Source organism: Chenopodium quinoa, unplaced genomic scaffold, assembly GCF_001683475.1.
Source record: "Chenopodium quinoa cultivar QQ74 unplaced genomic scaffold, ASM168347v1, whole genome shotgun sequence".
In the NCBI taxonomy this organism is placed as follows: domain Eukaryota; kingdom Viridiplantae; phylum Streptophyta; class Magnoliopsida; order Caryophyllales; family Amaranthaceae; genus Chenopodium; species Chenopodium quinoa.
Window position 1 is genome coordinate 2,999,786 of NW_018743199.1, and position 20,350 is coordinate 3,020,135.

Consider the following 20,350-nt stretch of genomic DNA (forward strand, 5'->3'; position numbering starts at 1 on the left):
TTTAGAGTGCGTTTTATTCACCTAATTTTTACTTATCTGATCTTATCTGAATCTATTAGCCCTTATTAGAACTTATTTTATAATTTACCCTGTAATTACTAGAACAACTAACACGCCTAATATCACATCCAATTATTTATTTTCATTTTTAATTACTTTAAATTAAACAAGATTCTTGTTGACTATGATGAGTCATACATACTCCATTTAAGACTTCTCATCTAGAAAAATCCGTACTAGTCTAGTTTTATCCACCGACCCACAACTTTCCCATTTCCTTCCTCCATATCCAAAACCAAGTGTCATTTCCGTAATTTTACCAAACTCCGATACCCTTTTCTTATTCTCTCTCCTATAAATACCCATTTTACTATTTCATCACCTAACATTATCCATTATTACACCCAAATTTCATTTCTCAAATCTTATCCAAAAAAAAAATATCACAAACTTCAAAAAATATCTTCAACAATGGATATTCTTCATCCTCAATCACCTCCTAGATCGTTAGCATCATCGAGATTGAATCCTAACGCTCCGATCTTCGTCCCGATGAAATCGTATCAGACGGTCGAGGATTTCTCCGATCAGTGGTGGGATCTTGTTCACTCTTCTCCCTTTTTCCGAGATTACTGGCTTCAAGATTGCTTTGATGATGTCGTTGATGATTTTGATCTCCCTGATTTCGATGACGCCTTTGAAGAATTTCATCCTCCTAAACGTAACGTTTAATCTCTCTTTTATTCCATTTTTTAATAAAATCACGTGTCGATCGGTGTAATTAATTAATGTTTTATTTGCGATTTTTCAGCGGAGGAGGAGAAGGTAGCGGTGGCGGCGGAGGAGGAGAAGAAGAGAGAGAAGGAGCTGATATCAATGGCGGCGTTGAAGTGGATTGGATCGAACGGAAAAGCAGTGGAAGCGCCGAAGTATTCGGAGAAAGCGCCGAAAGTTGTGAAGAGTGTGAAAGTGAATCCAAGGACGATTCATCAGCCGCGTTAGAGTGATTTTGAGGATTGACGAAGAGTAGGAAATCGAGCTTTGATTTGTTCTGTTTTTTGTATAGAGGAAACTGTCTTTGATTTAGTTAAGTTGTTTTGATTTGATCGAAAGTTTTAGCTTTCGTCTTTGTATTTTGTAATTATGCTCTTGTTTTCGATGATTAGAATGAAAAGAAAACGAAAGATTAGAGTTCAAACATTAATTTGTGAGATTAATGATCAAATGTGTTATGTCCTTAAGTAAAATAGGTAAAACATTTGATGAAATTGTACTCGTACCGTGTGTTAGCAACTATTAAAAAACGGAAGAAGTATTATATGAATAATTTGCTAGTAAAGATGTTTAATTCAAGAAATCAAGTCCGTTGGCACTTGGTAGGAAGTGAAGTATTGTGGACTAGGCTGCTTCGAGCTCGTTCCTACAAAACCCAGCCCGAACTCATCATGTGGTCTTGAGTCTCTTTGACTGTTTTAGACTTTCTTAGACTTGTTGGGCTTGTTTTATACGTAGTACAGTATAAGGAAATGAAAACAAAATGTTACGAATACACGGTCCAAATTAAGCTAATGACTATGGAGTAGTAACAAGTATAGAGTTATCATCGAGCTAAATTTAGTTTAATGGAAAAATTACACTTTTTAACTTTGAAATTGAGAGGGTTCAATCTTTACTTGTGATACTTTGAGGGATGTGATTCCTTATTATTTTCCCCTTCACTCTCAAAGTGTAAACCGTGGTTGAAGTACGGTTAGAGTTCTTCAGTTTACACTTAAAAAAAAAACATTAGAGTCCTCCTTACTAAAATAAAATTTAAAAAATAAATAAATAAGCACATAGTTATCCTCGTAATCAAGTAATAAAACGACTTTTAAGTTTCAACGTGACATCAGCTTAAAAATAACCCGTAACATAAATTAAATAAAATAAGAAAAAAGTTAAAAGTGGAAAAAATTAACAATAAATAATTAGTATTTATTACACCGATTTACTCGTAAATTATCGATAAATTCTCAACTTAATAGTATTAATTAAATGTTTATATTCAATTCTTAAAGCTGCATATATCATTACCCATAAAAAAAATACAGCGAAAAAATTAAAATAATATTAGGGAGGCCGAAACTTCCAAAATTTCTCAAAAAGCATGGATATTAGCCTTTAATTTTTGAATTTTTTCACTTTTTTCACCCGGAAAAAAAAAATTGCCGAAATGTTTACCATGGTCCCAAATAACCTCCGAGAGTCCGATTGGCTGGGTAGAACCATCCAGTTTGCCTTTAAACGACCAATTTACCGGTTTACAACTTGCACCGATTTCATTAACTCAAGCCCACCAAGAACATTTATGGCAACATATAATGATCATATATGGTTCCAAACGGAAATATATGGCCCCGAGATGTATTCTCTAAAATCTCAAGGCTTTTAGAAACCTTGCCCAGAAACCTCTAAATTTTCTCAAAAAACGTGGATACAAAGCCTTCAATTTTGGAATTTTTGACTTTTTCGCTTTGGAATAAAAATTACTGAAATTTTTACCATGATCCCTAATACCCGCCGGGATTCAAATTGAGTGGGTGTATCCATCCAATTTGCCTTCAAACGACCAATTTACCGGTTTACAACTTGCACCGATTTCATTAAATCAAGCCTACCACGAACATTTATGACAACATATCATGATCATAAATGGTTCCAAATGGAATTATATAACCCCAAGATGTGTCCCCTAAAATTTCAAGGCTTTTCGACACCTGGCCTCGAAACCTCCAAAATTTCTCAAAAAGCGTGGATCTTAGCCTTCAATTTTGGAATTTTTTGACTTTTTTCACCCGAAAATAAAAATTGCCAAAATGTTTACCGTGGTCCCTAATATCCCTCGGGAGTGCAATTGGGTTGGTGAAGTTATACAATTGCCTTTAAAAGACCAATTTACCAGTTTACAACTTGCACAGATGTAATACCCCGTATATTTATGTATTTTTATAAAGTATTTAAGTATTAATAAAATGTATTGTCAAGGGCTTTAATTAAATATTTTAAAGGGTTAAAGTATTTTAAATATAAAGTTTTATAAAAGAAAAATATGTTTTGGGCCAAACGTTTATTAATTATTGGGCAATGTAAATTATTCCTACATACTCTTATTGGAATAACCCATTCCAAAACCCATAACTTAAGCCCTATCCCATAACTCAAGCCCACATTTTTATAAGCCCAAATTTAACCCTACACTCTCTACTCTATAAATACCCCATGAGTCCCCAAAAATTTCCCACACAAAAAGGTTAGTCTTATTTTCTCTCTCCTTTGTTTTATTAATTTGTGTAATTATAATTATTGACTTATGGGTTTTGATTTTATTGTTTGAAATTAATTTAATTAGTATCAAATTGTATGTTGATGATTAAACTTTATAATTTTCAGATTTTGTAAATTTTATAACCTAGGGTTTTTTTTTTTAATTATTGAAAATCATGATTTTAGGGTTTTTATGAATAATTGATTTAGGGCTTTTATAGTAATGATGTTTTGAAATTTTGGTGATTATAACTATTCATTAGTTTAACTTAATTCCAGATTATTTTGAACACGTAAATTCATGTTTTAATTATTAGATTTCCGTTCGTTAATATTAATCCCGTTTTAATCCCGATCAGGTTCAAAACTCCTTCGATTTTGATAAAAAAAAAGTAGTGTTTTTCGAGTGAAAACAACGTTTTAAGAAAGACTCACTACTTTTGGTAGTGAGCACCACCATCTCGTGGCCAAATTCAGCCTCTAAACACGATTTTCGAGCAGTTTTTGATTTTTAACGAAGTTTTTTTTTATGCTTTAAATTTTATCTTTGAGTTTAAAAGGGGTAAGAGATAATTTAATGTTTCTATGGATAATTTAAGTATAAAGATGTATTTTGATGAAGTTTTAAAGGATTTTTGATTAGTTTAAAATGTTGGAATTTTATTTAGGAAAATTTGTAATTATTAATCCCAACTTTCGCCCATTTCCTTTCATTAATCCCAACTTTCGATTATTATTGAATAATCCCAACTTTGGGGGGCATTTTCTTTTATCAGGTCAAATGGCCGGTGACCTGATTAAAAGGTAATTTTTTTAATTTTTTTTTCTTACATGCCACATTTTGCAATTTCATTAGTTGATTTTTTTTTAAAAAAAAAAATTTTAAAACCAAACCCACCAGCACCATAGCCCCACCACCTCCTTCCTTAACACCACCGGAAACCACCATCTCCTTCCCCTACCCCACTGAAAACCACCGCAACCTCACCCCCGTCGCCGACAACAACCCCCAAGCCACCATTTTCACCCCTCGTCGCCGAAAACAACCCCCAAGCACCGCAACTCCTCCTAAACGCATCTCCACCCTTCACCCCGATCTCCCTCATCCACTCACGAAAACCACCAATCTCCCCCCCCCCCACTCACGAAAACCCTAACAACATGGTGGGGAAGGGACATTTGGTGTTTTTCGTAAGTGAGGGAGGGAATTCGCGCGGCTGGTTTCAAGGGGACGGTGGTTTCAAGGGCCGCGGTTGCGCGGCTGATGATGTTGGGGGTCAGGATTCGCGCGGCTGTTGGTTTTTGAGGGTCGAGGTTCGCGCTGCTGGTGGTAAAGGGGGTCGAGATTCGTGCTGCTGGTGGTAATGGGGGTTGGGATTCGCACTCCTGGTAGTAATGGGGCCGAGGTTCGCGTGAACCAGCTGTTTTAGAGGTCGTGGTGGTGCGGCTGGTGGTTTTGGTGGTCGAGGTTCGTCGATCGGTTGGTTTTGGTGGCCCAAAGGCAGTGGCCGACGAGTTTAGGGGTGGGGGTTATGTTTCACGGTGGTAAAAGGGTGGCTGGGATGTTAGGGTGGGGGTTAGGGTGTGGTGGTCCGGTAAATGGAAAGGAGAGGTTTGGGTTTTTTTTTTTTTCAATTTTTGTAATTTTTAATTTTTTTTTTACCAATCAGGGCTTGACACGTGTCAAGTTACTTGTTATAATAGGTCATTGACTTTTATTGACCGGTCATGACCTGATAAAAGAAAATGCCCCCCAAAGTTAGGATTATTCAATAATAATCGAAAATTGGGATTAATGAAAGGAAATGGGCGAAAGTTGGGATTAATAGTTACAAATTTTCCTTTTATTTAAAGTAGTATAATTGTGATTTTTAATAAAAGGGTGTGATTATCCATTAAAAAGGAGTTTAATTAGGGGTTTTTAAATAATTTTCAGATTATTATAAGTTATTTAAAGTGAGTTTAAGTTGCTGGAAATTATGTATACCAAGGTAATTAATATAGGTTTATTGTCCCTTTATGTAGGAGACTTGGTTCGAGAGGTGTTGTAGTGTAATTGACCATTTTAAGAGCTTAATTGAGGTACGTACGCGTACTTAGCATATTTTGATGATGTAGAATCATGCTAGGTTTGATTTCAATCAATTACAAGTAGTATCATGCTAAGGTTTATGTATGGAATTGTGAATTTATGGTGTTTGTGATTGAATTGTGAAGCATGAATTATTTGTGATGGTTATGGATTGGAAAATTATATTTTGGGCATGTTGTTTTTGAACCACATTTTTATTTATGGCATGTTAGAAGGCATGATTAATTAAACTACATGTTTAATTATGTTTGGAATATTGAAAAGGAATGTTATTATGGTTCAAATAATTTTTATTGATGCTTTAAGCATGAGGAAGGAGCTATATAAGTGTCTATGTACACAAAGAATAAATTGTATGTTGGTGCCTTTGTGCACTTAAGGTGTTTTTAACACCAAGGGATAGGATTTTTGGCGCATTATGCGTTTAAGGTGTCTTTAACACTGAGGTAGAATTAAAAAGGGTTCAACATTAAATAATATGTGGTCACTAAGTGTTCAAGAATTAATTTGGTATGTTTGGTTGATTGAATAATTATTGTTGATTGTTTCTGATGCTTTGAGAGTCATCACCAAGTCCAATAAAAGGTAAATACCAAAACTCTTGGAACGTATATACCTTGAGTATGAACAATGGGGGGAGTTATGGGGTTTTATATTTAACCATAACTTCTAATGGAGTACAGGACGTTGTATATTCCTTTTTTTATTTATTATTATGCGCAGGAATTCCGCCACCTTTGAGTGGTTTTGTCGCTGGCACGGTTAGCTCCCGTGTCAGTTAACCTCAAATTTATTTGGGGGAGGCTAGGAGGTGGAAACCCGTTCGATGCGTAATCAACGCAAAATGAATTAATTAGTGTCTAGTCATTGTGTCTTGTTGATTGGTGTGTATGCTTGTGAACAGGTGCAATGAGGTAAGTGTGTGTTGATAGGTGAAAGCATGTTAGTGTGGCTAATTTACGCTTATGTACTCAGCTTTGCTGATTGTGTGTGTTTGTGTATTTGGCCATGTCTTTACCTTGGCCCTATGATGACCCATTTCTAATAGAGAGTAGTGGAAACAAGTAGAGATAAACTTTTCAGGTATTGAAGCATGATCATGATGGGGCATGAGAGAAGAGTGAATCTTACTAGTTTTCATTAGGTTACAAGGTGTTTTATGCTTTATTTATTTATGACATATTTTATGTGGACTAACACAAAGGTTTGGTTTTGGAACGGTTTTTGAATAAGGGCCTTTAATGGTTCCAAGTTGTATTTTGATTTTATTTGACTTTGTTGTTTGGTTTTAAACTTTATTTTCGTTTGGTTGACTTTTGAGTTGACTGGCTTAATTGGTTTTTAATTTTGAGTCTTCCGCTGTGTATCTTTGATAATTGTCTTAGCCGTTTTCACGGTGGCGGTAATGTCTTAGTTATTCCTAAATCGTGTATTTAAAAGAGTAGAATGGGTATTTAAAAGAAAGGAATTTCTAGGGTGTTACAACATATTTCATTAATTCAAGCCCACTAAGAACATTTATGACAACATATAATGATCGTATATGTTTACAAACGCCATTATCTGACCATGAGATGTATCCCTTAAAATATCAAGACTTTTCTACACCGGGCCCCGAAACCTCCAAAATGTTTCAAAAAGCATGTATATTAGGCTTGGATTTTGAATTTTTTTTATTTCTTTCGCCCGTAAATAAAAATTACCGAAATGTTTACCATGGTCCCTAATACCCTCCGGGAGTCCAATTGGATGGGTGAAACCATCCAGTTTGCTTTTAAACGACCAATTTACCTGTTTATAACTTGCACCGATTTCATTAATTCAAGCTTACCACGAACATTTATGACAACAAATAATGATCATATATGGTTCCAAACGACATTATATGACCCCAAGATGTATCCCATAGAATTTCAAGAGTTTTCGACACCGGGCCCCAAAACCTCCAAAATTCTCAAAAAACGTGGATATTAGTCTTCAATTTTGGAATTTTTTGACTTTTTTCGCCCAAAAATAAAAACTGTCGAAATGTTTACCATGGTTCCTAATATCTTCTGGGAGTCCAATTGGGTGTGTGGAACCATCCAATTTGCTTTTAAACGACCAATTTACCGGTTTACAACGGCAATTTAATTAACTTGCACTGAACCCAACTTGAACCGAAATTGACCCTAACCCATTTTAACCAGTCAAAACCCGAATTTAACCCGACTTGTTACTAACCTGACCTAAATTCAACCCGACCCGTTCCTAACGCGACTCGAATTTAACCCAACCTATTACAAACCCGACCCGAAATCAACCCGACTTGTTATTGACCTGACCCGAATTCAACCTGACTTGTTATTGACCCGACTCGAATTTTACCAGACTTATTACTTACCCGACCTAAAAATTCAATCCGATCTGTTACTAATCCGACTCGAAATTAACACGACTTGTTATTGACCCAACCTAAATTCAACCCAAATTGTTCTTGACCCGATTTCAAATCACCTTAAATGCAATTTAGACCACCTTATTATTCCTTATCAAAGCATTTTGTCTAGGGAGACCAAGTCGGTCCAGACCAACAAAAGAAAGGAGCATCATCCTCAAATTTAAGAGATATATATTTGTTGTATGGTTAAAGGAGATAATTATCTTCCTAAATTGTAGACTATAGTTCCCTAGTATATTTCCATATCTATTATAGTCAAAGGAAATAATTAGCTTGATAAAAATGATAATTATCTATTTATAGTTAGTTGAACCCGAATATGACCTGACTTGGAAATGACCCGATCTGATTGTAACCTGCAAATTATTGACTTTAACATAATCCGACTTGAATCTGAGAATGACCCACCTTGGAAATGACCCAACCTGATTATAACCCGCAAATTATTGACTTGAACCGAACCCGACTTGAACCCGAGAATGACCCGACTTGAAAATGACCCGACTGGATTATAACCCGCAAATTATTGACTTGAACCGAACCCGACTCAAACCCGAGAATAACCCGACCTGATTCTAACGCGTAAATTATTGACTTGAACCGAACCCGACTCGAACCCGAGAATCACCCTAACCCGTTTTAACCCGTGAAGAATTAAATCTGACTTGAATGTAACCCGACCCAAACCCGATAAGAAGTATGACCCGACTCAAGCATGTCCCAACCCAAACCCGACCCGCATAGGTTATGGAATTAATCCGAATTGACCCGACCCACTCTTACCCGCCCCGTTTACCCGAAGTAAGAGCTCTATTAGGGATATAACATTATAACAAGAAATTAGTACTCCGTAGGTAAAAATGCAAAGAGGGAAGATTAGGAGGGAAAAAACAATTAACTTTGGCGTTTGAAATGGGTAAGTTTTGGTTTTGGTTAATTCCCTCATTTGTACACTCGTATAAATATAACCACCCATAACATTAATTTCTACTGAGAGATCTGGCCTCTACGAAGTACCACTATGCCAAAGGGAGGAGGAGGAACCCGAATAACATCGTCTATTGGTCAACCCACTTCTTCAATTATGGTTTGTTTCCTTCCTTTCTCTCGTTTCGTTGCAACATTATTCCTGTTAACTCTTATGATTTCAATATGTGTTCAATTGTCAAAATAATTAAGATCATGCAATATCAGGAAGTTTGTACAAGTGATTTAATTTGTGATTTGAATAACTTTCATATTGATTTTTCGATAATTTTTTTAATAGGGTGTATGTAATTGTGCTACATGATGGTATGTGTATTTTGTTAGCATGTTGCTACTTGGATGGTTGTGGACTTATGGGTATATGCTTTTGAACGACATTTTAGATGAGTATGGTTGCAATTGGACAGTGTTGTGTTAGGGATGTGCACACTTTGGTACCTTTTTAGAAGAATGTATTACAAAGTATTATGCTACGTATCTTTATGTGCCGTAAATGTAGTTGTGAGCTTGTTCGGTTGGTTAAAGTCTTAAATGAGTGATACCTATGGACCATGTACGCTATTCAACAATCTTTTCCCTTTGTGGCATCCTAAGATACTCCACCCGCCTTTAAAAAAAGAAATAGAATTCCCTAAAATTTGATAATATGTTGGTTCAGTCTTGATTTCATAGAATCATAGACACAAGTTGAACCATGTAAGAATAACAGTTGTGTGGATTATCAACAAATTTTATTTAACAATTGTGTGGAGTATTAACTGAAATCGCGCAATGAATACAGAATACTTATTATATATCCTGTTCTTCTTCGGTTTCTATCTCTGCTTAATATTAGCTGTGTATACAATTATACATAGGTGAACGATCAACCTCAACAACACAGCTATGAGGATGTCTGGTCTCAGCCAAACTGGCCACCGCGTCTAGAGAAAGTGTTTGTGGAGTTGCTACTCGAAGAAATGAAACTTCAGTACTTTGAGGTCTGTGTTACTGGATTCTCTGAGCAAGTTTGGGATCATGTGACTGAAGAGTTCAGAAAAGAAACTGGTTTGGATTATGACAAGAAAGAGCTCAAGAAACACCTGGCTGTGTTGAAGAAACGTTATCGTATTGTGAAACCATTGTATACTCACCCTGGCTTTGGCTGGGACTACAGGCGAAAAATGGTAGATGTGGATGATGAAATGTGGAAGGATTACATCAAGGTATGCATCATAACATATAATCTGCTGTTTTCTGTCAACATATAAATACTCTGGTTGAAACTTGTCATTTTTATTTACTGGTGAACTGAATATGTATTGGTTTCATGCAGGTGCATCCTGAAGCTGCACCTTACAGAAAGTATAAATGTCCACTCTATAATGATTTATGCACACTATTTACAAAACCTAGAGCTACTGGACAGCATGTTATATCATTTGGAGGTGGGGGGAGTACTCGAGTCAATAACTCTAGTGCACGAGGCAGCAACAACAAACGTAAATCCTCTCAACCATTGGGTTCGGCTCCTGGGAAGAGAATAGCTACTGCTACTCAGAATACAGGAGTTGTAATTAAAATTAAAGGAACAAGGTTTAATAGTTGTAATTATGCATATGTAGTTTGGTTAATTATGATCAATTATCTTAGCATGAATCCCAAAAATCGCCGCTGTGAGCAGCTATTACCATCTAAACAAACAAAATAAAATCAGCCAAAGCCTTATTCTTGTAGTCAACATGAAGTAAAGAACAAAGTTTTGGAATCCTATAGAGTATAGACCTTTCTGTTAGAAATATATGAGGCCATCAGCAAGCAGAGAACAACAGGAAGATAAATTGGCATCAAAATTGTAAAATCAACAAGATCTGAATTGAATTACACTACATGTTACGCGTATATACTACTGCATAGATCATTCATATGCTGTGAGAATTAGCATGAAAGATTCTGATTTTGTAACAAACTGCAGAAATAACATCACATATATCCTGCTGACACATTGGTTGATTCTTTGCGATCATCCCAACTGCTTGCTGTCTTCCCAATTTTATGTATCACTCGTATCACCTCCTCCTCTGTGACATTCCCCGTCACTGTGACTTTGTTAAGCCTTGTATCGATGTTATAAGTTTCAATATCTAAACCAAGAAAATAGGGGAGAAAATCAACAACATAATAATGAAGTAGTGAAACAGAATTTCCTGAAAACAGGATGTACTGTTGATTTTTTCCAGTGTTATATCGTTCTTTACCTTCAATCTTCTTGATGGCCTTCAATATTTTTTTGATGCATTCATCACAATGCAATCCCACCTTCAACTCAACCATCTGAAAATGACGCGGAAATAATGGTGTTAAGTAATTAAAGATCATACAATAACTGAACAAGGAAAATAAGATTCATACTTACATTTGTCATAGTTGATGAATTACAATATACAAGTCTGTTGGTCTAAGAAAGAGCTAAGAAAATTAGTAAACACTAAAATTGCTAATGTTTTTGCAATTGTTAAGGCTTATACCTGTATATAAACATGACCATGAAGCCTGAGGTGGGGCATTAGATTCTTCTTTTCTGGTGATGATAATAGTAGTATAATCAACTTTAGGTAAAGGTGAAAAAATTCAATTTTATTCCTGCTTTTTGGACTTTAATTTAGGATGGTTCTTTCATACATACGCGTTTTATTATGGAGTACAGTTGAACAATCATGAGCAAGCAATTATGCATCATATTCACCTATCATACTCATCTATAATAAGGCCATTTTAGACATGTATATACTCCGTATATAAATACGATGGTTTGATTATGTATACGGGATAAAAAGGCCATCATAAGTTTTTATGTTAATCTATTTTATTCGACTATTGGTCTTGAGTAAAAGGTAAGAATATAAGACACATAATAAGTCACTTTTTAATATTTTTTTAAAAAAAATAAAAATTATGGGAAAAAACAATATAGTCACTTCAAATAAGCTGGTTTTACCAAAATTTTCAAATAGCGCGTTGTATTAGTGTATATACATTTTTTTTTTCAAAGCCTACTCGGCTACTCGACTTAGCTAGTAGTAACAATTAAAATTGAAGTGAGTACATGGCTATACTTCCAAAAGACTAAAAGTGAGTGCTAGCATGATCATTCTTCCAAAGATAAAAAGAAGCTATTGGCGTGTGCATGAAATAAAGCCTTTGTTTGGGCTAAAAGTGACAAGTTTTATCCTTATTTTCTTCTTACTGTCAAATAAAACAGAACAAATCAGTATTGATGTCTATGAGAATACCTTTTTTAGACGAAGTGCGCGGCAAATATCATGATGCTTGCATATCATAGACTCTTCTATTTTATTTAATGACCAACATTAATTTAGTACTTTATAAAGTTTGTATTAATTTTTTTTATTGAACTGATTTGCTTATGAATTTATGATAACTAGACTGTATCCATGCACGGGCAGGTCCGTTTCTGCGATTTTGGTGGCCTAGGGGCAAAAAAAAAAAAAAAAAAAAGGGGCCCTAATAGGTTAATGTATTAGGAAAAAAAAATCGGGTGTGCAAAAAAAAAAAATAAAAAATTATACAACACTTTATTTAATGCAATTTTTTTTATGAGTACATAATAATAATTTCTACATCAATATGGTCTAACATAATAAAAAATTAAAGAATTATATCACCTTATCCCGCTAGTCAAAGCCAAAATCCATCCATGATTAAAAAATCAATCATGAATTTTCGATTACAGTACTCAATTCAACAATGTATGTAGAATTAGTAATACCTAGAATTTCGTACAAGTAATTTTTAATGACACAAATTAGACATTAAGATATAATTGAATATTAGATATTTAATTTTTAAAATATACAAATAATTAAAATAAATCAAAAACACATAATTGTACTAAAAAAACAGAACATTCTTATAATAATTAAGCTTTATCATAATTCAAATAAAAATTGAAACAATCATCAATATCATAACAATAGTAAAATTGAAAATTGACAAGCAAAATAGCTGAATAATTCAAACAAAATTAGTAGTATAAAATTGAAGATCTTATTTATGATTTTTAACTGTAATTGCCGACGGCATCAGTAACATATATATTATTCTTAGACGTGATAAAATAACATAAGCCAAAATGGTGAAATGAAAATTTGAGATGTAAAACAATTGAAAGAGTATAAATATAAAAATAAAAAAATAAAAAATAAATAAAAAAATTGTAAGTATTAAACCTTTTAATCCGTTGAAATTTATTGTGGAAAATATGTATACAGGAGAATCCATCTTTTGAAAATAAAATTTGGGAAGGAAGATAAAAAAAACATTATACTCCTTATGTGTAAAATTGAATTGATGAGTGGGTGAATTTATTTGAGATTATCTACTTCCCAAAATTGAAGGAGCTATTTTCTAGGAGATGATTAAATGTGATTGAAGTTTCAAGGGAGTTAATTAATATTTGCACTTACATATTTACAATGTACGTACATAAATTAATTGTTTTTATTTTTTTTTATTTTTTTTATTTATTATTTGGCACTTGCATTAGCATATGTGGGCTTCAAAATTTGGGGCCCTGGGCGGGCGCCTCGGCTGCCCTGGTCCAAATACGGGCCTGTGCACGGGATATATAAGAAAAAATGTATTTTTTTTAAATGTGGAAAGTTGATTTTGATGTTGTAATTTAGACTTGAGCTGTAATGGTTGGTTTTGGACTGGTCGGTTCTGTTGAACCCTAATTAGCTCTGTTGTACCAAATATTAATAATAATCGTATTAATAATGTGCTGACAACTGATGTGCTATGCTGAAATATGATATTCTAAGCAAAGCTTAGAAGCTCAAAAAACAGGGTCTTACTCTTTTATGTCGGTGGTCACACAATGCTATTATGGGGTTTACTTTTTCAAAGATATAGAGGTTACCCGTTCAGTGTTATAGGGGTTACTTGTGTTACTCAGTTAGTGTCATATGGGTTAGCGTCTTGCTGTAGGAGGTACATAATTTCTATTGTACTGAGTATTAATAATAATCGTATTAATAATGTGCTGACACCTGATGTGCTATGCTGAAATATGATATTCTAAGCAAAGCTTAGAAACTCAAAAAACAGGGTCTTACATTTTTATGTCGGTGGTCACACAATGCTATTATGGGGTTTACTTTTTCAAAGTTATAGAGGTTACCCATTCAGTGTTATAGGGGTTACTCGTGTTACTCAGTTAGTGTCATATGAGTTAGCGTCTTGCTGTAGGAGTTACATACTTTGTTCTGTTGCAAGTAGTTATTCGTTGAGGCCAGTTGCACAAAAACGTGATGTACATTTTCTTTTTGGTTTTGATGATTAAAGAAATGGAAAATGTTTGAGGGTAGTCCCTAAAAAAAATTGCATATAATTGAAGGGTTGGGGATTTAGAGTACTGTAATTGAAGGGTCGGGGATTTAGAGTACATTTTTTTTGGATATGTTATACTACGTACCCAAAAAAAAAAGTGACATGTTAGTAGTAGTCCCATAAAAAAAACAAAAAAAGAAAAACAAAAACAAAAAAGAAATGGTGATTGAGTAGTTATTGTTTTTTTTAAAAAAAATAAAAATGATAAAAATAAAATAAAGTAGTGGGATTGGTAGTTATTTTTTCCTTTATATTAAAAAAAAAAAAAATCTCAAATACATAAGAGTTAAGGATTGGGGATTTGAAGGGCTCTCGTTAAATGACTCTACAATTATAATATAGATGGTAATGTTTTGTTCAGAAGAAGATTGGATAAACATGAAATACTATTCATGCCTTTTTTATGGGCCTAGATCCATCATGTGTATGGCTTAGCCCATTTTAAATTGTGATCAATTTTTTTTTCTAAGGAAACTGTTACATCAACACTCTTGAAGAATTACATCTAAAAGACTATAATGAAATTTCACTCTCAAAATTAAATTTTGATTAGTATCATTGAAATTTACATACAACAATGAATGGATTCACCGAGATGTCCGAGCATAAGGTATAATCATATACTTCGTAATTCAAGTTACTAGAGTATAACCGTGCAATGCACGGGATATATATTTTACAAAATAATATTACAAAAAATCTAATAACAAAAAGTATATTTTAAATATGGGGAGTTAAATTTTATATGGTAACTAACTCTTATATATGGTTGGTGGCCAGCTATTATGGGAGTAATTTTATCAGTTTTATAGGGATTATCCATTCGGTGTTATAAATGTTACCTCGTTAATGTTATAAGGGCTACTCTTTCAGTGTTATTGGTAAGATTGGAATTTCTTGTAAAATATTTAAAAAAAAAAAAATTATATATTGGGATTGTAGAAAACATGATGTAAACATTTTTTTTGTTTCACAAAATTTCACATGTGGCTGGATATACCGTGTTGTCGAGTTATTTGTTTTGTAGTTACTTAAATTATTTGGTCAAAGGTTACTCGATTAGGGGTTATTCGATCCGTTAGTGGTTACTTGGTCACTTGGGGGTTAATCAGTTAGGGGATATTCAATCAGTCAGGGGTTACTAAGTCAAAAGTTACATAGTCAAGGGTTACTCAGTCAGGCAATGATTACTTGTATTTTGTGTGTGTCAGCTGGCCACACGGTATGGCCAGCCATAGAGAAACGTGCTATTCTGATTTTGATAATTGTTGAATGAATAAAAAGGTCGTTATTGAGTGATTTATAAAAATATAATAGAAATACATTTGTTATTTTTTTTAAAGGAAAATAGTGGATCTATGGTGTTTGTATTTTCTTTTAAATGAAGTACACATAATTTAAAGATTGATTTTGATGTGTTATGCGGAAAAGTTAGGAAAAAATGTGCAATGATAATATAGATTCCTTGTAATTTTGGGGTTTATAAAAAGCAAATTGTTTGATGATATATTAAAATAGATAATTTTTTTTGTGTTTTTTTTTGTGATATTGAGTAAAATGGTAGGAAAAAAAAAATAGAAGTGGAAGTTATTTGGAGATTTTTTTTTTTTTTTATAAAAAAGGGTGGAAGTTATTTGAGTGTTGTGCAAAAAAAAAAAATAATGATTATGACCGAAGTTTTGTGTACGATAAGTCATAGGTTCAAATCTCCATCTCCATTTATAATTTGTAATGTCCTATTAACACTTCGCAAAATTATAGAAAAAACTTAAAAATAGTTTATTCTATCTTAAACCGTACTCCGTATTTATTTAATGATAATACAAAAATACTTGATTAGAGTTTTGACAATGTACGATAATTATGTAGTATTTTGGTCCATAATCTTAAAACATCCAATCCAGTTTATTTTGGTCCATAATTTGGGTCTAATAATTATGTAATTGGATGAAACTTGAAAAGATCTTTCCAACGATATATTACAAACCCAAATCCAAGTTATAACGAAGAAATTATGGCCAAAATACTAACTGAGCCTAAATCGAGTCTAACCTACGACCCAATGATCATGTGGAGAGTTCAAAAGCTTAAATCTCATTTCTAAACCAATTAGGATTAATTAGAAATCAAGCCTTATCTACGACCTAATGATCATGTTAACGAATAATTTCATGTTATTTGTTAATTTACGAATAGTTTATATATAATTTGTCAATATATATATATATATGTTGCTTAATACTTCGTATATATTATTGTTATTTGTCCAATAACACCTCATAAACGATGACTGATAAATCAAATAACATTACAGTAGCTATAATATTCCACCATCTGAAAATAACATTTAGCCCAGTAGACTATTGTGTATTCGCACCCTTTAGCCAACAAAATGATGAAAATCACAATAATACCGACTAATCCCAAAAAGTACACTTGAAACCTCCCGGAAAATATTCGACATACGAAAAGGGTCATTACTGCAACCAGAACTAAACCTAATGTGATACTGAACAAGAGAGAATTTGGTCGGAAATTAAAGAGCAAAACCTTGAAATTTGGTGGATTTTTAGCCAAAATAAAAAAAAATTCCTTTTGTCCTAGTACCCTAATTCATTTGAATATTGGTACTTGTATCTATAATGCGGTCCAATTCCAATATTTATGGAATGGAAAAGATAGTTGATGCGGTGTCGAAACGCAGACAAATTAATAATAATTACCCTAAGACTACTCGTTTGTAATTAGCGGAAGTGAATTAAATGATTGGTGTGAGTTTAAGGATAAGAATGAACTACCAAATAAGAACTTAAACTAATAAGAACAATACCAAATAAGGAACTTGAGATACTCAACAACTATATATAGAAATCCACCATGCAAATGTATAATCTCGGATATATTATTTAACCCTTTAGAATAGCTTGACTTATGGAACAAATTCCTCTGTTTTCCCTTATTAATGGTTACATCCCGTACGACTTTCCCTAACCCTAACCAACAGATAACCCCTATATTACGAGCAAGGAATTTAATATGATGCCCTGATGACATCATTAAGAACTGGGAAAACATCAAGCTAAGACAACCACAACACTCTGGAACTTACGTGATTTGACCTCAATCAAGAATTACTTTTCAATTACTATAGTGGAACGTCCTCCTCTACAATTGTTTGCTACTTCATTAATAATGTCCCAAGCAATTACAGACTTAGTAGTATTAATTAGCAAAAGAAATTAAACCCAAACAAATAGTTGTACACCTACTTATAAGAAATCATCATTCGTATGAACAAAACAATAATTCAAGAATACTCCAAAGCTCCAAAGCATTAATCATCAAAACCGACATTACTCGTCTCAAATATTTAATACGTGGCTTCAAACTAATAGTTACTGAGCATAACAAATTAAGGACTCATAACACAAAGATAAGAAAAGAAAACGAAACAAGAACCCATCAAGTTCCTCAGATTCGGATCTGAGCTCCTCTCAGACAGCTTCGAGTTCCTCTGCTGAAATGTATCACAAACTGTGACGAAAAGTCCCCTTCTCTCGCGGCTCTAGTCTCCAGTGTCTCCCTAATTTCGTGGCTTTAAATAGGCTAACAAGTAAGTGGGAATCTTTTAAAGATAAGGAAAGTAATTAGATAAGATTAGGAAAATATATCTTTTTCCATATCTTAACCTATTGATAAGATCTTCTCTTTATTCATACATATCTTTTCCAACTGTTGTAGATCTTGTAAAATATTCCCCAACACTTCCCAAATTCATGAATTCAATGAACCTAGACGAACAAAACGTGCTTAGCAAGCTCTTTTCTTCTTCGTCAGTTTCTCAAGTTCCTCAGAATGAACTTCCATTTGTGCTTCACATTGACTCCTCTATTTGATTCATCTTTTTATCTTCTAAAACCACCCAATAACCTATAAAAAAATACACAAAAGAGAAATAAGCCACAAAATATCAAAAACCTAAATAAAAACACTAAAAATGCTAAAGTAACTAACCCAAAATCTAAGGAACATAGATATAAATAGTGTCGGAAATGACACTCATCAGTGGTGTTAGGAAGCAAGGGCGGACCTTCATTATAGCTGATCAGGGCCCGACCCCTTTTAATTTTTCTAAGTTATTTGTTTTAACTAATATAATGTCTAATAATTACACTTAAAAAGTTATGATATAGTGGTTAAGTATTGTTACTTATTAGCAAAAGGTCCAAGGATCAAACCTTGGCCCCCCAAATTTTTTTGCCCAAGATCCGCCATTGTTAGGTGAAATATTGAATAGTCTCGTAAAATCCCTTGTTTTTTAAAATGTTTTAATAAAAATTATTCATTTTGTATATCGAAAACCATTCACTTCGTGTCTTATTTATGAACAACGTCTAATCCTATTTATTTTGGTCCATAATCTATATCTAATAATTGTGTAGTTGGATGGGGTTTGAAAATAACTTTCCAATGATATATTACAAGCCCAAATTCGAGCTATAACGAGGAATTTATGGCCAAAATACTTAACTGAGCCTAAATTGAGTCTTATCTACGACCCAATGATCATGTGGAGGGTCCAAAGGCTTTAATCTCATTCATAAACCAATTAGGATTAAGGAAAATTTGCAAATTGCAGCCATTTAAAGTACTTATTTTGCAAATTGCAGCCATTTAATTTTTTTTTTTGCAAATTGCAGCCTAAAAGTTCATATAAATTGTAAATTGCAGCCCGATTCAACTTTTTCATCGGTTTACAAGTTGAAAAATCTTCGATTAAGGTTTTAGGGGCCATTTTAATTCTTAGGGATCCGAATTGAGCTCGGAATTAGCAAAAAAATAACGCAAATATCTCGTTTTGCGTAATAAAAGTGTATCGATTTGTGGAAAACTGTAAATATGAGACACTTACGTTATTTTTTTGCTAATTCCGAGATCAATTCGGGCCCCTAAGGACTGAAATGACCCCTAAAACCTTTACCGAAGATTTTTCAACATGTAAACCGATGAAAAAATTGAATCAGGCTGCAATTTACAATTTATACGAACTTTTAGGCTGCAATTTGCAAAAAAAAATTTAAGTGGCTGCAATTTGCAAGATACGAACTTTAAATAGCTGCAATTTACAAATTTTTCTAGGATTAATTAGAAGCTTTTATGAGTTTCTAAAAGATCATATTTATCCTTTTTAAAAACATAAGATTAAAGAGTTTGAAATTGAATAAAACTCATCTTTTTTAAAGTCCTAATTCTATTCGAATTGAATAACGTTCAAAGACAGTCAGATATTATTTTTGTGCCTCAAAATTTTTATCCAAATCTTATATGGTTTGATAGCCCTTGAAATCATCTTTCCATTTATATATTATAATACAACCCGTCTTATATGCGGCCGGTCACACCGTGTGACCACTTATAATAATCCCTATAACGTTGTTTGATTAATTAACCCGAAACCCTTTTAACACTGACCAAGTAACCTCCATTACACTAGCGAAGTAACTTTTATAGTGGCTGGTCACATGGTGTGACCAACCACATATAAGACTTTTGTGATTATCATACTAATTCCGAGATATAACGAAAAAGATATGAAAGAAATACGAAACTCTATTCAAAAATCAAAACTAACATTCTTCCACTATTTCGACCATATCTTTTCTTCTACAAAAGATTTTAATTTGATTCTAAATGGGTTGGAAAGTAGACTTCAAGAGCTTTCTAACAACATATTATATGACATATTTTGACTTATGGATCAAAAGTTAGATAGAAAGAAAATTTGCAAAAAAATGTTTTATTGTGTCGCGATAGAGTCATCGCAATGCGATAAAAGGAATTTTAATCCGATTCAAATTCCAACTCTTTTCTAATCTTTTTGATCATTTTTCACTATAAAAAGAGTCGATTTCCTCCGTTTTCACACTTTAAGCTAAGGCAAGCTCGATTTCCTCCGTTTTCACACTCCGTTTTCAAATTCCAACTCTTTTCTAAGCTTTCTAAGGCAAGCTCGAACTTGCCTTAGACCTTGACGTGAAAGGTTGATAGTTCTGAGGGCTTGTTCTCTCTTTCTTTCTTGATTAGTTTCATGTTATTTGTTAATTTACGAATAGTTCATATATAATTTGTCAATAATT

General features: G+C 33.4%; 3 protein-coding genes and 1 long non-coding RNA gene across 5 annotated transcripts; 2 read left to right on the top strand and 2 right to left on the bottom strand.

Moving 5' to 3' along the window:
- Positions 1–365: 365 nt before the first annotated feature.
- Positions 366–1,217, top strand: LOC110733516 (polyadenylate-binding protein-interacting protein 2-like). The gene is made up of 2 exons (XM_021913576.1): positions 366–721; positions 812–1,217. Exons 1-2 carry the CDS (start codon positions 472–474, stop codon positions 1,000–1,002), a joined length of 441 nt encoding a protein of 146 aa, XP_021769268.1. The 5' UTR covers positions 366–471; the 3' UTR covers positions 1,003–1,217.
- A 7,639-nt stretch (positions 1,218–8,856) lies between these two features.
- Positions 8,857–10,512, top strand: LOC110733709. The gene is made up of 3 exons (XM_021913795.1): positions 8,857–8,922; positions 9,680–10,027; positions 10,138–10,512. Exons 1-3 carry the CDS (start codon positions 8,857–8,859, stop codon positions 10,510–10,512), a joined length of 789 nt encoding a protein of 262 aa, XP_021769487.1.
- Positions 10,513–10,514: 2 nt separating this feature from the next.
- LOC110733517 (heavy metal-associated isoprenylated plant protein 45-like) lies at positions 10,515–11,486 on the bottom strand. Of its 2 annotated transcripts, none has more exons than XM_021913577.1 (3): positions 11,330–11,486; positions 11,060–11,135; positions 10,515–10,945 (listed from the first exon to the last, which is right to left on the bottom strand). In XM_021913577.1, the coding sequence occupies exons 1-3, from the start codon at positions 11,366–11,368 to the stop codon at positions 10,785–10,787; spliced, it is 276 nt and encodes a 91-aa protein (XP_021769269.1). In that variant the 5' UTR covers positions 11,369–11,486; the 3' UTR covers positions 10,515–10,784. The 2 variants fall into 2 exon arrangements, with proteins under 2 accessions (XP_021769269.1, XP_021769270.1); XM_021913578.1 differs by having other exon boundaries at positions 11,218–11,476.
- A 5,891-nt stretch (positions 11,487–17,377) lies between these two features.
- Positions 17,378–18,626, bottom strand: LOC110733518. The gene is made up of 2 exons (XR_002513644.1): positions 18,228–18,626; positions 17,378–18,143 (listed from the first exon to the last, which is right to left on the bottom strand). It is a non-coding gene; the product is annotated as an uncharacterized LOC110733518 (long non-coding RNA).
- Between the last annotated feature and the right edge of the window lie 1,724 nt (positions 18,627–20,350).